This window comes from Otolemur garnettii, unplaced genomic scaffold, assembly GCF_000181295.1.
Source record: "Otolemur garnettii isolate 467f Iridium unplaced genomic scaffold, OtoGar3 scaffold00222, whole genome shotgun sequence".
Classification (NCBI taxonomy): Eukaryota; Metazoa; Chordata; class Mammalia; order Primates; family Galagidae; genus Otolemur; species Otolemur garnettii.
In genome coordinates this window covers 1,671,189-1,688,422 of record NW_003852617.1, presented here as the reverse complement: position 1 = coordinate 1,688,422, position 17,234 = coordinate 1,671,189, and the positions used below count along the sequence as shown (strand labels likewise).

Here is a 17,234-nt window from a genome sequence, read left to right as displayed (position 1 = left end):
GAAACTACTCGCTGGGCCAAAGCTTATGCCAGACCGTAACCTTTAATCATTTTCCTCCTCTGCAGTAAACATTGAGTCATACTTTGAATGATAAGTGATCTTAAGGATACTAATAATAAAAGGTAGATGCAGATTAAATAACCATTGAAAGAAACAAGGCTGATTGATTCTTTGTTCCAAATAAGGAGATTCAGACTGATAGGGAGTCTAAACCGTTTTGAGCATCACAATCAAAAAAATATGAAAGTTATATAATATGGATTTTAATGCCAAGAATGTACAGAGATGATGAAAAGGATAATTGTATGACTGCACGCAGCCCAGGGCTCTCAAACTGTGGGGACCTTTACCATCCACACTGATTACTGGAGAGTCTAAGGGCACAGAACTCATCATCACATTTAAAATAACAAATTCTACCTAATATGGATATTTGGACCATATTGGGGTAAACACTAAAATGTCTGATAACTTGTACGTGGTAGGCATTCCATTTATTCACCAAATATTTTGCACATCCACTATGAGCTAAATATTTAACAAAAATCACAAAACGAAAAAAATGACTGTTTATAATATGTATGAATGAAGAAATACTTTTCTTGATAATTGAAGCAAAACAGCATGTATGCGGTTATCTGATTAACCACATACTCTAAATCACAACTTCATGTCTAGAGCACTAAAATATAAGCATTTTTTCTGCCTTGTCTTCCTGGGAAAGCATATTTTACAGACAGAAACATATTCATGTACTTACTCATTTATTTGACAAATATTTATTGAGCACCTACTGTATGTCAGGCATTGTTCTGGGCAAGAAGACAACAGTGAATGCAGCAGATGTGGTGACTTTGTATATGAGACACATCTTCTAGGGGACAAAACAGACAATAACAAAAAAATCAAGTGTGTAAGACTATTCAGAGAAGAACTTGCTATTGACTTAGGGTAGTCAGGAAAGGCTTATCTGAAAAGGTAGTATTGTAGCTACGCAAGTATCTGAGGTGACAGCAAGTGACAAGGCCTGGCACGTGGGAGAGCAGTAAAATATCCACTATGCTCAGAGCATGGAAAGGATGCATAAGACTGGAAAAAATAAAACGAGGTAGGTAGCCAGGAGCCAGATCACACAGTACCTCATTAAACCATGGCAAGAACTATAGGATTCAAAGTCAGTGGATGGGAAGGAAGCCTTTGCTGAGTTTTGAGAGAAGGAAGGACTTGATCTTGTTTACATTTTAAAGGCATCACCCAGGCTTTGCTGTGAGCTAACTCTAAGAACAGGCAGAATAGAAACAAGAAGACCGACTCAAAGGCTCTTTCATTCCCCTGGTCGTTTATACATACAAACTTATCTTTGGTTGTTTTTAGATCCTGAGCATCTTATTATCCTAATTTTGGAATAGCCTTTACATATTTCCATGATCAGAGAAGATAATTTTTAATTAGCATTTCCTCTCGGTAACTTTTCCTTACCTTTATACACCCATTTATATACTGATCATTTTTCTTCGCTTTATATTTTGAATTCCTTGTGATCAGTGTTACTCTGTGAGCTGTATGAGTCTAAAAACAAAACTAAAGTCGTTACTCTTCTTTCTAGATATTTGATACATTTTTAATTGTTACTTTTGATTAGAATTTTACATTTATATTGTGCTTTTCATATTAGAAAACATTTGCAATTTAGAGAATATACTTGTTCCTTTACTTAGGGTTCATTTTATCAAGAAAAAGATCAGCTTAAACTCCAGTTTATGTCAATAAGGCCCCTAGCTAGTAATGAAAGTATCCTCTATGACTTTTTTGCACGCTATGCCTTGATATGTGTCTAATTATGATCTAAGAACACCCCAAGTCTGCCTGCCTGACAGCTGTCAAATCTCAGTAGTCCTTTTACTAGTGAGAAAGGTACAGAAAACATACAGACACATAAGCAAAGATTACCACCCAGTGATTGTAAATTGTAATCAACTATAGGATAACTTATTTAAATGCAACATAGAATTTATTTATATTTTATACTATGCCCATATATAGCATGGAACTTAAAGGTCATTATTTTGAATAATATAAAATATATAAAATATCATTTGAATTCAGAGATTATAATTTAGCTTGCTTAAAATAGAAAACTGACAGTTTATGAAACAGACAACTAGTATGGGTAAGAATGAATCAAATCTCTCTTATAAACTGTATAAAATATACACAATCAACAAAAACAGTTAAAGTAATTTCAATAACCTGATGTTTGTTATAGTGAGTAGCTTTGGTTTCATTAAAATGATTTTTCCAGCTGGTCTCAGTGATTCATGCCTATAATCCTAGCGCTCTGGGAGGACTAGGAGGGAGGATCACCTAGGGTTAGGAATTGGAGACCAGCCTAAGCGAAGCAAGACACCAACTCTACTAATAATAGAAAATTGAGCCTAGCATGGTGGTGCATGCCTGTCGTCCCAGCTCCTTAGGAGGCTGAGGAAGGGCAATCGCATGAGCTCAGGAGTTTGAGATTGCTGTGAGCTAGTCTGAGGCCATGGCACTCTAGCCCAGGAGACAGAGCAGGACTGTGTCAAAAAAAAAAAAAAAAAAAATTCCTTTTAGAAGTAATTCAAAATACCCTTTTAAAAAACATATTGTGTTCCTGTAGAGTCTACTTGTTATCACTAAAAGAAAAGACCACATTTGATAACACAGCTTTAAAAGTCTTCTGAGATGAAGCCAAGAACAGGAGGACTATTTTGCACAGACTTTATAAGAGAAATGCAGACATTTTAATTAGAATAAAAAGAATAGCATCATTAGTGAATAACTCTAGCATGAAAAAATAAGTGAGAGTAAGAGTTCACTGCTAGTTTACGCATGTTACCATGTGTATTTATTTAAAATCTCTAAATGTAGTTTATCTCTACCATATACAAGTAGTTCATCTCGTTCATTCCATTTATACTGTCTCTGTATATGTAATACATTTATATTATTTTATGTGATATATCAAAAGTGTTTTTCTGCATTACTATCAAGAATTTTGAAACTTTCCATGTTCTAAATATTAACCTTCTCTGCTACATGATAAGATTCATAAGTGACAGTGAATACTTGACCTGTGTATACTAAAATAATTGGAGAGAGAGAAAGCAGTAAAGAAAGGTAAGGAGGAAGAGGACAGCTATCACACAAGCTAGAAAAAAAATCTGATTCACACGAACTTATTTTTAGCATTACTCAATACATTGATTCATAGTATTCCAAAATTTCATGAGAATTTGTAATATTTCTAAAATTAGGTAAATAAGCTAATAATTTCTTTATTTTGAAGGCTCCATATAAGAAAAAAATAGACAATGCCAAATATCTCTTCTTTAAAACAGAATACACAAGAGATGCTATCTAGTAACAGTTTCTGTTTTAACGACAAAAAAAAAGTGATGTTAGTCTATTTGTACTTTCAAATGTAGCAGGAAGAAAATTTCAGTTTCTAGATTTAGATAAATCTGTATGGCATTACAATTTGGTCAAAGCTGATTTTCAGTTGATCAATTAGGTAGGTGGAAAGGCAATTTCATTATATGACCAGCTCGATCATTTTAAGACAAGGTGAAGATTTAACTCTTCGTAAGCCAGGGAAGCTACACACTCACTATGCATCAAATAGTGCATGAAATTGTTTTCATTTTTTTCTCACCTTGGACCCTCATGAGCCAAGAGTTATTTTTCATATTGTGTAGGTGAATCAAGTAACTTTCAGAATTATGATTTTAATCTGGGTCTATCATCTATTCATTAAGCACTTTCAGATACAGATAGTGGGCTGAGTCCCTAATTACAAGATTCACAAGTCTTGTATGTTATCCACTAAACCATGAAGATCTGTGAGCACAACAGGTTGGAGATTGACCGATTTATGCCACAGATTGAAATATTTGAACTTTTATCATGACTTTTTGTGGATTTTTGGTTTTTGTTTTTTTATTATTATTTTTTATTAAATCATAGCTGTGTACATTAATGCAGTCATGGGGTACAGTGTGCTAGTTCTATACACAATCTGAAATACTTTCATCAAACTGGTTAACATAGCCTTCATGTCATTTTCTTAGTTATTGTGTTAAGACATTTATATTCTACATTTAGAAAGATTCACATGTACCCTTGTAAGATGAACCATAGGCATGGTCCCACCAATCACCCTCCCTCCACCCATCCTCCCACCTCCCCTCCCCTCCCTCTCCCCTTTCCCCATATTCTTGGGCTATAACTGGGTTATAGCTTTCCTATGAAAGCTATAAATTAGTTTCATAGTAGGGCTGAGTACATTGGATACTTTTTCTTCCATTCTTGAGATACTTTGCTAAGAACAATATTTTCCAGCTCCATCCATGTAAACATAAAGGAGGTAAAATCTCCATCTTTCTTTAAGACTGTATAATATTCCATGGTGTACATATACCACAATTTATTGATCCATCGTGGGTTTATGGGTGACTTTTTGAGAAGCTCCCAGCACACCAGTATCTACAGCAGTGACTTTGTGCATCATGTGATACATGTACCCTCAGGAGGCAGACATGTGAAAAACCAGACCTTGGTGATGACCTTGACCAGTAGGATGTAAATAACTCCCACATTGCCACCATTCCAATAGTGGAGTGGGAGGCATAAGTGTGTCAAGTGTCTGAAACTACTGAGGATGAAGGAGCAAGCAGCCTAGGAGAGGAATAGCAGCCCCAGGAGGAAATATTCCCAGTTAGAGCCTTGGACAATTTGGAATCAGTGAACGATTTACTGATAGGAAGAAATTAAGGAAAGATTAAAAAATCAAAATCAATCAGGAATCCTCATTCATCTATTTATTTACTCAACCATCTTATGTAGAACGTCTGCTATAAACTAAACCCTATACTAGGGGTAGGAAGGGCAAAGGAAAATGCTAAACTCATTCATCAGAAGCTCCAGCAAAGAAGAACCAGCAAAGATCATGAGGATGGTTGGAAGGCAACAATGTGCTGGATAAACACAAATAATGGGTAGCAAGAGAGGAGGACAATAAGGTAGAATTTGGGGGCTGACCACCCACCATCATCTTCTTCAAATAGCTAGTCCTTTAGTATCCTATGGCCAGAGGCTCAGCAGCTAGAGAGTAGACTGCCCAACCAGACCTTCCCCCCACAGGGTGTGATTTTCAGAAGCCTCTATGGCTCTGATTTCCAGACATGACACATTTCTAAATGCTTTCATTTCTAAAATGAAACATGAAACAAGAACTTTAGAAAAGGAGAAAATCATCTTGATTTTTCAGTGACTGTATCAGTGAAAAGACAGGAGAGAGAGAGCAACAGAGGGGTAAGAATGAGAAATGGCACCATAAGGGGGAATTCTTCAGTGGAAAGAAGGACTTAGATGCGTTATTGGTACAAGTCATCAGGGAAATCTCCTCTTGAAATCCCCCTCCTCCTTGAAGTTCTGGCTCAAGCACCAGATCGTCTGTGAAATTTCTCTATACATTCCAGACAGAAGTAATCAGTACTCTTCAGTGATTGCAAATATTTTTTTTTTTAAATATCTGAAGCTCAACTCTACTAACACTGCTATGGGTGTTTGTTTTTCTCATTCTCTTGTGCTCTCTGTTGCCAGCTGTGATCACAAGGATCATCTTGTGTGTCTGATGTTTATCCCAGTGCCTGGTACCTGGTAGGTGCTCAGCTGCACTTACGGGATTGAACTGAATTAAATGAGATCTGCAATAAATGAAAATGATGTGCCTGGGAAGAAAAAGAAAAGGAAAGAACAAAAGGATGGCCGTAATAGTTGCAGACCTGCAAACACCTTCAACCAGAGGCCTCACGTGGGGTTCCCACTAGGGAGGCCCTCACACATCCTTTCCCTTCTTACCTTTAAAACTCAAGAGTTTTGAGAGACTCAGAAGCATTTTTATTTCAAGATAAAATGTTCAAACATTTCTACTTGAAGTCCTTCATTCCAAGAGTTTCAGAATAGCTCACGACTATTTCTGGCCATACAGCCCTGTTTCAAAGCAATCAAAACTCACCAGCAATGCTAGAGGAAGTCAGTGAGGCCTGGCTGGCAGGGACGTGGAAACTAAAATGCCGGGGTGTCCTCCATGTTAACATATCAGTGGATAAACACATATGATGGGGGTGGGGAGAGAGAGAGAGAGATGATTCCCTTTATATAATAAACTGCTGGAAAGTCATTTTTATACAGACATGAACTTGATCTTACAGATTATATACAAAGAAGTATTATCTTATGATCTTAGAATCTCTCCACACACACATTTCTTTTTTATACTTTGTTTACTCATGTACTGAATAATGCTAAAAATAAGTGAGCTTGATTGCTGTTTTTAGGAGTACAATTTAGAAATCGTATTTCCAGATCAAAATCAATATAAAAAAATGCTTACCAAGATTGGTAATGTTTAAGGAAAATGTCAAATCTAATATTTTATTTTGAATTAAATGCAGCATTTTGAAACTATCAGAAGCAATACAATACATGTGCATTCACCACGTGGCTTTAAGAGGTGCAAATATATAGCATGTTTGCCTTTGACCTTTTCTCAAGAAACCCGGCATTATAAATAAAATTAAGGTATCCTCTTGTATTAGTCTTATTTCCCTTTTTTCAGGTTTGGGGTGTAGCATCCCTATGAATATTTTTATTTTATTTTTCATTACCTAACTAATGACTTTTATGCTATGGATTTGGTATTGTTTTATAGGCAAATTTGAATTAAGCTGATCCCAAAATTAAAAGTAAAATATTGATGTTATCATAAAGAGAGATCATTTGATACAAGTTCTAATTATGAATAGAGTTAGTTAATGCCAGTATAATTTAATCAATACTTTTTTTATATACTCAATTGGAACAATATAAACTCTTACAAACATCAATTGGGAAATAATGTGTTACGAAAACACTGAGAATTAATCCTATATGTATGTGTTATAGGTATTATTGTGTTATAGGTAATATAGCATATTATTTTCTCACCTCTATATCATAAGATCAGAAAATAAGTATGTGTTATAGGTATTATGTGTTATAGGTAATATAGCATATTATTTTCCCACCTCTATTCATAAGATCAGAAAATACTCTTAAAACTAGTTGGCTAGATGTTTTGTTAATCCCGTATGGCACCCAGCCTTCATTTTGTACATGTGCAGGAGCAGGCACACGCACACTTACTACCTATCTCTTACCTTGGAGCTCCCTGAGAGCCAAGAAATAAAGGAAAACGCAGTATGTCTTACAGTTGACATTATCCAATAAAAGATCTACTGCCTCATTAGGTAAGACTACCCTTTTTTAACCCCTCTGAAAACCATTATGATAAGGGTTCTTATAAGAAAATAAATAAACATCATCCCAACAAATGAAAACCGCCTGAACAATGTAATAGACGATATTTTCAAGCTAGCAATTTTACTGAAATGCAGAGCTATAATTCATCTATTATTTCTTATCTCTCATGGATCAAATCCAAGGGCACGATTTGAAATTGCAGTTTTACGGGAAACCTAGACAGTAATGAGGTTCGTGCACATTTACTTCTGAAAGCCTGTGCCGAGTGAGAGCACACCAGAGGGCCGGTTGGTAAAATACAAACGTGAGGCCGTCCCACCCAGCCAAGTGAGCGTGGGAAGCCTGGTGTTAGGAACGTGCTCCAACACTCGGCTAGATCATCACAGGATGGAGCAAGAGGCCGTTTAGCCTACTGCATTTTTCAAATGTGATTCTTTGGGTGATATTATTGTATTGTTTTTTCCTTTCAACTTTTCCTTCTAGGGTTTTCATGCTTTCTGACTCTGGTGTGTATTAAGACCCATCCAGTCAGAGCAACCACACTTTTCAGTAATCACAAAGTTACCCTTGGTTATTGAATATGTTTTCCAGCTTAATGAGCAAGAGCAGACACATGATGCTAATGAGGGATTTTGCTTCAAGAAACTTTTTAAAATGTACATGAGTAACAAGAATTCTTTACTTTGATTTTTTTAAGATGCAAATGCAGCTGCTCCAAAAAAGGAAAATAATAATAATCCTGAGAAAAGGACAGCCGTGATCCCTGACAATGGATCAAGAGTTAAATCCTACCTCATCGATATCAGTGGTTCTCAACCTTCCTAAAGCCACGATGTATTTTCGTTGTTACAAAGGGGTCACGGCCCACAGATTGAGAACCGCTGATCTATGTCATATGTATCGAAGAGGGATGGGGGAGCACTCACTGCCTTGGGAAGAGCCTTGTTTGCTCCCTACAGCAGTGGGCATTAATGAGTCTCTGCTGCCACTGTGGTTTTGTTTCGGTCTTATTAAATCAATTGTGGAACAAGTCAGGGCATACATTAATCTAAGGATTCTTCTTCAACTGTAGCTAAGGGGGTTTGCATGCTGTCACTATCACATGCTATTGTGTAGAGCCCTGTTTGCCCCTGTCTCCATAGAGAGAGAGAGAAAACTCTCCCTAAGAGGAAAGAAAGCCCCCCGAGTCACACAGCTACCTCCCTGAGCTTGGCTGCTCCCCTAATAAGTTTTCTATTTAGATTACCACATAGGAGGCAAAAAGGGAAGAGTAGAGCAGGAAGGCCGTGGAAGGGGAAGCTTCGCCTCAGTACTTCACTGTACTGTGTCCCAAGTGGAGAGCCACCGAGCCCTACGGATTCTTCCTTCCCTTCTGCACAGCTGACGCTTCACTCTTGGGCTTTGCTGCCTTGTCCCTACACCTGGCGGCAGAGCCTGGTAACTGACGGGGCACTTGGCCTGCACTCCACAGCCAGCATAATCTCCCTAAAACACTGCTTTCCCCCTGTGCTCAGAAAGCTTTCAGGACTCCCCACTGCAAGGAAGATAAAGGCCACCCCTTGGATTGGAGCTGAGGCCCTTTGCAATCTGTCTGGAGTATGGTGTTCAACCACTTTGGGTAAGAAAAGTTTATCCCAGCCAGACTGGTAACGTTTGTGGTCCTCCCAGCACACAGTGCTCCATCCACGCATTTCCCCAGATCATGCCTCCACCACTCTCCAGCATCTAAATCCTACCGACCTTCTCTACCCTTCTAAACCATTCTCTTTTTTCTTATCTATTTATGAACACTAAATGAAAAAGCATGAGGTAGTCGGAGGGAGGTGCTGCAGTCAGAGTAGCCGGGACTTCTCTAAGCAGTGCGAGCCATCTGCCCCAGAAAGAGGTTAGGAGCATGCTTTATGATGATGATTTCTGAGTCCCACCTCAGACCTGTTGAGAAATCAGAATCCTACACATACTGAATTTCAAAGCCCTTTGGACAGTCTTAGAGTGTATCTGATGTAACTGTCACTCACTCACTATGGTTGCCCATCAGAATAACTTGTAGCAATTTCAGCCACAGCACTTCCCTGGCCTCACATCTGACGTCCTAAATGAGAATCTCTTGATTAGAACCCAAGCATCTAGGTTTTCAAAATATTTCACCAAAGAGTTTGATCTTTATCCAGGATTAGAAATCTAGAATTCAAAAGCCAAAAGTTAACAATGACTAATATTTTTTTGAGTATTTACAAGTTCTTAGAAACTTTGTTAAGCAGTCTTTGTGCACCCTTCCATTTAGTCCCCACAGTCCTGAGTTCCTATCTCCATTGTCACAGGTGAATATTCTAAGGCTCGGGAAAGTTCAGCAACTAGTGCAGTGCCACACTACTAGTCAATAAGCCAGGTTATCAACATATCTCTCCGACACCACATTCCAACCTCTAGCCATGTTCTCCACCTCCCTTTATTACATTACATTATTTCACTACATGCCATCAGTTTCTTCCCCAGCAATTACTCCCTCTGTTAAATATATGAGGTCCTGTTTTTGAAAGCTTTGGCACTGCTCAGGGGAAGGATTTCTTAGCTCAGTTTTCCTTTGATCAGGTGTATGTTGTCTTAGGCATTTTCTAATCAGTGAGTCCCAGTATTTCCAAGACCTTCCCCATCTCATAGACCAACTGCTATGCTTTGCCTCCTTGTAAAGAAGTCAATATTAATGGCAACTAGGCTCTTTCCACATACATAACAAGCCTTGCCATCCTTGAAAAACCTCATTGCTATCCTGGGTGACATTGCTAGAAAAGCTCATCATTCCTTTTCCCTGAATTTTGAGACTAACAGAACTAAAACACTCTAATTTGTTTTTTATAAAGTAACCTGAGTAGTGACCTGGAAACACACTAGCTTGACCACTCACTGCTTCTGCCCCCTTTGTATGGAGTATTTCATTTTTCAACACGTTTTTACATCTCTTACCTCATTTTCTCCCTTGTAGCTCACTGTCATTCCTGCACTGTAGTTTCTTTACAGATAAAATACTTACAATCAAGATCCATCAAAAGGAGTGACGTGAGAATTAATGAGCAAATGGGCTTAAAATATCACAAGAGTCTTGAATGAAAGGCACACACTGTTTTTACTGTTATTAAAATAATGCAGTTCATCCATTACAGATCCGACAGAGAGCACAGACAGTGGCTCTGACCTCATTTACTGACCAGGCCCAAAAGCATCTGCATAATAGCCCCAGAGATAGACAGGCTCAAGGGAAGCCAGCCACAGTCAGGTGCACAACAGCCCGGAAAGGCAGCCTCACTGCTGTGGAACTGGGTGCCTTGAAACTTACTAGGAATATGGGATGGTCAAAATATGGAATGGAAATCAAGCCAAGGAACTTGGGAAAGGAATAAGTGACAGCCATGTTTAATAGATGAAACAAAATCTAGTGAAATTAGAGGGCAGCCACAACCAGACGCATGAATAAGTAATTTGCTAGCTGGCAGGTTTCGCATCCTCACACTCTGTCAGATGACAAGGCATTCCTAAACACTCAGAGAGGCTTGTTTAACTCATCGCAAATCATCCTAGGAAGAGCCATTTCAGGAGGGGAAGGAAACTAAATTAATGTCAAGCCCTCCCCCCCAAAAAAATATTTGTGCGATAATTACAAAGTATGTGAGTTGTCTTAGATGCCACCTTTTACTTCTTATAATTTAGGTTCTTTACTCCATCAAGTGGTCTTTTAAAATTATTTCATATTTCTCTTCTTATGATTCAGAAAGCTAAGATTTTCAGTCAACGTTAATTGTCTTTGAAAGATTTTCAGAGGGTAGTATTTTCACATAGAGACCCCTGAAATTATTATTTTCAAGTAAGGCTGATTTTTTTTCTTTGTAGACTAGAAGAAAAGAGATCTATGTAATCGCAGTGTCAAAATGTCAAAAGACTGAGATAGGTTGAAAAAACGAAGAGAAAAAGCACAAAAACCCTTAAAGGCATCAGTGCAGTCCTCAGCCTTACAAATCCTTGCTTCACTTAAAGTACTTGTGACATGCTGTAATTAACTAGTTACTCCTCTCCGAATGAATAATAATGCAATTCTTTGGCAAAAGCTGTGAAAGGATGGTTTCTGTTTTAAAAAAATGTGTGCTTGGTAAGGCGCAGCCTGGAATCCTGGAACTTTGGGAGGCTAAGGCAAGAGGATCACTCGGGGTGAGAAGTTGGAGACCAACATGAACAAGAGCAACACCCCATCTCTACAAAACAAATGAAAAATTAGTTGTGCGTGTGAGTGTGAGCCTGTAATCATAGCCACTCAGGAGACCAACCCAAGGAAGATTCAAGGAAGATCACTTGAGCCCAGGAGTCTGAGATTACAATGAGCTATGATGATGCCGCTGCACTCTAGCCGAGGTGACAGACATAGTGTCACATGCTTTTCACTTTTGTAGAAAGAAAAACTCTAGATTAATTTACATAAATTGCTAAATTACAATGACCTGCAATTTCACAATTACACCCTATGATAATTCTGTCACTTTTTTATCAAAGCCTTTATATTTTTCAATGGTTTGAAGTAGCAAAAAACTGACAGGTTTCTACTGTGTTCAGATTATACTGGTACCTAACTGTACCCAATACCACAAAATATAAGTGAAACATGTCCTTGTCCCAGTTGCACTCTGATGTCATTGGGGTTACTAAGAAATCAGTTCTCTGTTACAACTGTGTTCTTTAACTTAGTGCAACTCCACCTGCCATTTTTCAGGAATTCATTCAACAAGCACTTGTTGAAGATGTGTTGTGATGTACCTGTCGTAGGCACTAGGAATTCAAATGTAAATAAGACACCTTCTCTTAGGGAAGATTGCAAAAAGTAAAGATACAAACAAGTAAATAGGTGCATTAATAGTGCAGTAAATGCTTCCATGGAGGTATGTATAGCCCACCCCCCTACACATATACACAAATTCATTCTCTCATGTAAACACACCAACCCCATCTACCCCATGAATGTGAATTTACAAAAATTCCTCTTTAAAACCAAAGGGTCAGAAAAACATTTAGTATTAAAATCTTCCAATTCTATAATTTCAGTAGAGTCTATTAGGATATATGTTTGTGTGTATATGGGGCAGTGTGTGGGTGTGTAAATATGTGTTTTTATGTGGAATCAACTTTATGTAGCATTTTATTTAAGGATAAAATATTCTGAACAATTGATGGATGCTTAAGTGGTCAGATTAATTTAGTATCCAATAGATTAGTTACTCTTCCTAATGCCAGGGATTACTTTACGGTGTCGTAAAACTAACATTCAGTGATATAAACCGGTGGTATAAAAAGCCTAATAACATGTTTGAGAAGACAGAGTCTAAAAGTCAATGTGATTTAAATTCATAGAATCATATAAATACTCTAAGAGTAGACATAATCTTGTTTTTCAAATTCTGTTCATTTAAATTATTCCCTTAATTACTTAATGTCAGGAATTTGGGTCTGTCGTTCCTTGTATTTTCAGTATGTAGAACAGTGCAGCCTCTGGAGTCAGACTGCCTAGATCTGAAATGAAGTTCTTCCCTTTACAAGCTGTGTGCTTTCTCTAGGCCTAAATTTTCTTATTGATAAAATAGAGATAGTAATATTAGCTACCTTTCTTTAAGGATTAAGAAATAAAATTGTTACTGTATTTATTCATTTTATTTAGGTATTTATTCCACTTGCAGTCATTAAAAGTTTATCATGTGCAAAGTATAGATAGGGCAGGGTAGGGAGTGCAAAGGTAATTCAGCCACTATTAGAAGAAGTCAAGATAGACTTAGAGTATCAGAATGCTCTCCCACATTTTGCAAGTTTTTCTAGTTAAGTAAGTTTAACAAATTTAGATACCAAAAAAAATTAAATAATGATTATATCATCAGAGCTCCCTGGTCTTATGAAAACAGAGAAATGGTTGATCCCTGGTAATCTGGTCTCAATGTTTCTCTCTCTACAACCTTCAGAGTTTTCAAACCCTTTTAGCAAATCTTTGATGATACCTCCATTTGTTAAAAAAGGAAAACATTCTCCAATGACTGCTGAGACTCACAAGTTGTTTTTAAAATTGACTCTTACATTTATTTAATACATATGCAGGTACATACATAGAATAGGGAGAAGAGAGAGAGGTATGGGGAGGGCACAATAGAGGAGAAGGTGGAGTAAGCCATGCACTCATGAAGCTTGTGTCCCAGAGATCCACGTACTGTATCTCACCTTCACATCAAGGAATCAAGAGCCAGGAATTTCCAAAGGGGAAACAAATCTTGAAAGGAAGCCCTGAGCAAGCGAGGCTAGGACGGGAAAGGGAAGATCTCCACAGCAGAAAATCTGTGGGACTGAAATCAGATCAGTCAAGCTGAGAAAAGAAAGAAAAGAAACTAGCCAATTGGAAAAGGAGAATCTTACCCAAATGTCTTGAATAATCACTCGATTTGGTGTTACAGCATAAGTGAGTTTTTCGCTGAAACATTGATTCTAGCCAGTTCAGTCCCGTCAAATTTCCCATCTCTATTCTCATTGCACCATTTTTTTGTGATATTAAATGGATTTCTGAACTGGTAGTTATTTTTGTCTTGATATGCATGGTGTGAATTTCTGAATTTCTTTGGATTAAATTTGGAGCTATCCTCAAAGCCCTCAGTATTTTACTTGGTTTACTGTTTACATGGGTAAGGGAGAGGAACTACCTGTCTCTCTGTTCTTCTACTGCTAACAAATAATTTTTAGGAGACCTTCAAAGAAGTAGTGTCTGGAGTCTAGCACAATATAAAGCAGTAAAACATAAGCTGTTTTAAAGACAAAAGAAACTACTTTTTAAAAAATGCAACTATCAGCCTCCCCACACCTTCCTCATTCAGTACAAGTGGTTAAGAAAAGCTTTACCTACACAGTCACTTCTCCAAGCCCACTCTATAAAGGGCCAAAAGCTATTTGAACATACAGGAAGCTCCTGACCTCATATTTTCAGATGCCAAGAATCAGCAGAAGTACCAATGTCATGTTCTGGTAGCTGTCAGCCCACGGCATCATCACGGCTGAGTCAGGAACACAGCACCTCAATGAGTGAAGCATTTAGAGATGGTTACCATCTGTCCTAGCTGTTTATTCCTAAATAGGTGAATGTAAAAATAACCAAGTGTTTCTAAAGCAACTTGCTTACAAAAAAAAAAAATAATAAGTTCATTAGCACATTCTGCCAGCCTTTTTCACAGCCATGTAGGTAATTTTATACAGATGGTCTAAGGACTACATTCTGAGAAGCACTGGTGTGTAGACAAAACCCTCTCTCACTCACTTGACAAAGTGATCAAGCAGGGAATCCCAAGAAGTGAGTCTGGTGCCAGGATGATTACTTAAGAATACAGAATCCTGGGCTCTACCCCAGATTTACTGGCACTCAGGAATCTGCTTATCAATCTATATAACGAAAAGTTCTCCAGGAGATTCCTATAATACAGCCTGTGGCATTAGAGGAAAGGGGGTGAGTTTTAGCTGAACCCATCTGTGGTGAGTCCTTGCCTCACATTGACTCGTGCTCTGACCTTATGTAATATCTTTGGGCTGTCAAATGGCTTTTGTGAGGATTAAATAGTGCAATGCATGTGAAGAGCTGAGCATATGGTAAGCTGGTTGCTCTCATCATTGTATTGTATGCCCAGCTTTAAGAAAGATGTACAGAAGTAAAATGTGTGATACATGACTTTCAGAAGAAGCACAGAATCTATTTAGAAAAATAATGTAAATATTACAACAATTTAAAATATGAGTTTAGACTTGGTGCCTATGGCTCAAGTGGCTAAGGCACCAGCCACATACACCTAAGGTGATGGGCTCGAATCTAGCCTGGGCCCACCAAACAACAATGATGCTGCAACCAAAAAATAGCCACGCGTTGTGGCGGGCACCTGTGGGCCCAGCTACTTGGGAGGCAGAGACAGGAGACTCGCTTGAGCCCAGGAATTAGAGGTAGCTGTGAGCTGTGATGCTGTGAGCTGTGATGCCACGGCACTCTACCCAGGGCGACAGCTTGAGGCTCTGTCTCAAAAAAAAAAATACATAAAATAAAATAAAATATGAGTTTATATTCTAAGTCAGTAACATGTTTATACACACACACCCCAGAATACACAATATTCTGCATAACAAAATAGACTGTAAAATATAGAGAATTATAAGAACATAGGAAAAAATCATATAAAGCTTGTTTTAAAATGTTTCCAGGAGACCAAATTCTTACTAATTCACCAAATTTTTAAAGTATAGAAAAATATAAGATCATGAGTGAAAGTTAAGTTGTATGTAATATTTATTATTTAAAATGTGAAGCAGAAAAAGGGCAGTGTGTATCTCGCAAAGGGGTCTGTGAAGCTCAGAGAGCCCAAGAAACCCCTGAAATTTTATACAGCAATGGTTGTTTACAAGTATTGGTAGTTCTGGGGAGATTCCAGTAGCTTTCATTTGATTGCTAAGGGGTTTTGCAGCACCCTAAAAATGTTAAAGACCACTGAAGATTCTCATTTAGTACATTCCATGTGCATCCTTACTTAGTGCTGAGAAAGATTTAACTCCTGATTGCATTCCAAATAATCTGCTCGTTTGCTTTCTCTTAACTGTCTCCTCTGAGTCATTTTGTTCGAGCTTTAACCACTCAAATATCCTGAGAAAAGAAGTAAGATTGCATTTAATAAAACTCCAAAGCAGAGTTTCATGGCTACCTCAGCCTATTCAAATTCTGCAGGCATCAGCACGGAAGTTTATAAACATCATTTAAAAGTTCCAGGGCAGAGATTAACTGATGATCGTTTTCAGAGTTTTCCCTTTTCATTTTTTATCCATTGCTCAGTCTTTTGAATTATTTTTGATTTGTTCTGTGTTTCCTTTCTTCTCAGGTAGAAAAGTGAAGGAACTTCCCTGGAAGGATACAATTCAATTTTGCCATCTTGCCTTTTGCCAACCTAGCAATTCTTCCGTTTGTGTTTTATTTATAATAAGGTAACAACACGATTGATGTCACATATTTTTATTTCTCTCTTGCTTTAGGTGTGTGTGCAACATTGACTGTTCTCAAACCAACTTCAACCCCCTCTGTGCTTCTGATGGGAAATCTTATGATAATGCATGTCAAATCAAAGAAGCATCATGTCAGAAACAGGAGAAAATTGAAGTCATGTCTCTGGGTCGATGTCAAGGTAATGTTCATACCAAAATTCATTTCAAAGAATGTTTTTTAGGCTTTGTACAGAAATGAAAAGTGAAGATAACTCCTTATTAGGCAGCTATTTCATTTCCAAAAGGTAGTTCTGATCTACAATAGATAGGAGAGTACGCTGTCACATTTGTGTTGATTACAGGACTTTGAGTGCCTATCAGTGGCAGTCCAGAGCTTTTTCAATACAATGGGACTGTGTCATCACAATGTGATAAACACAGAAGCTAATATTCAGGAGACAGCAGACAGTCTTCCTGCAAAGGGCAAAAAGAAAGTCAAAAGTATTTTTAACAAAGAATCCAAGTATTTATTAGGACAACCTTGAAATTTCAAGCACATCACTCCACTTTTATGTATTGATTCAGTAGAAATATTTCAAGGGCATTTTTAAAAGCGGGAAGTACTAGAATGTTCTACTTTGGTTTTTGTTCAGAAACATTTACTTGGTTTTTGAGTTGTTATTATTCCTTTACCCAGTTTATCTCAGTTGTAATTATGAACCTTCTCCTTGCCCCAGCTTTCAAAAGCCGTCTTCGTTTTATTATTTGCTCTCAAACAGAAATTGACTTGTACATCTGTCTTCGTATAATGATCTTTTTATAACTATGGTGGGAAAAATTCCTTAATTGCAATGAAGATACTGTTGATCTTAGATATT

At 37.7% G+C, this 17,234-nt stretch overlaps 1 protein-coding gene across 2 annotated transcripts in view; it reads left to right on the top strand.

The window, feature by feature from the left end:
• Window positions 1-17,234, top strand: part of TMEFF2 (transmembrane protein with EGF like and two follistatin like domains 2) — a 256,835-nt gene that overhangs the window by 190,276 nt on the left and 49,325 nt on the right. For both annotated transcript variants that reach the window (XM_003801832.3, XM_003801833.3), the window contains exon 6: window positions 16,408-16,556. In XM_003801832.3, the coding sequence (XP_003801880.1) occupies window positions 16,408-16,556 (149 nt within the window). The remainder of the gene's footprint in view (window positions 1-16,407; window positions 16,557-17,234) is intronic.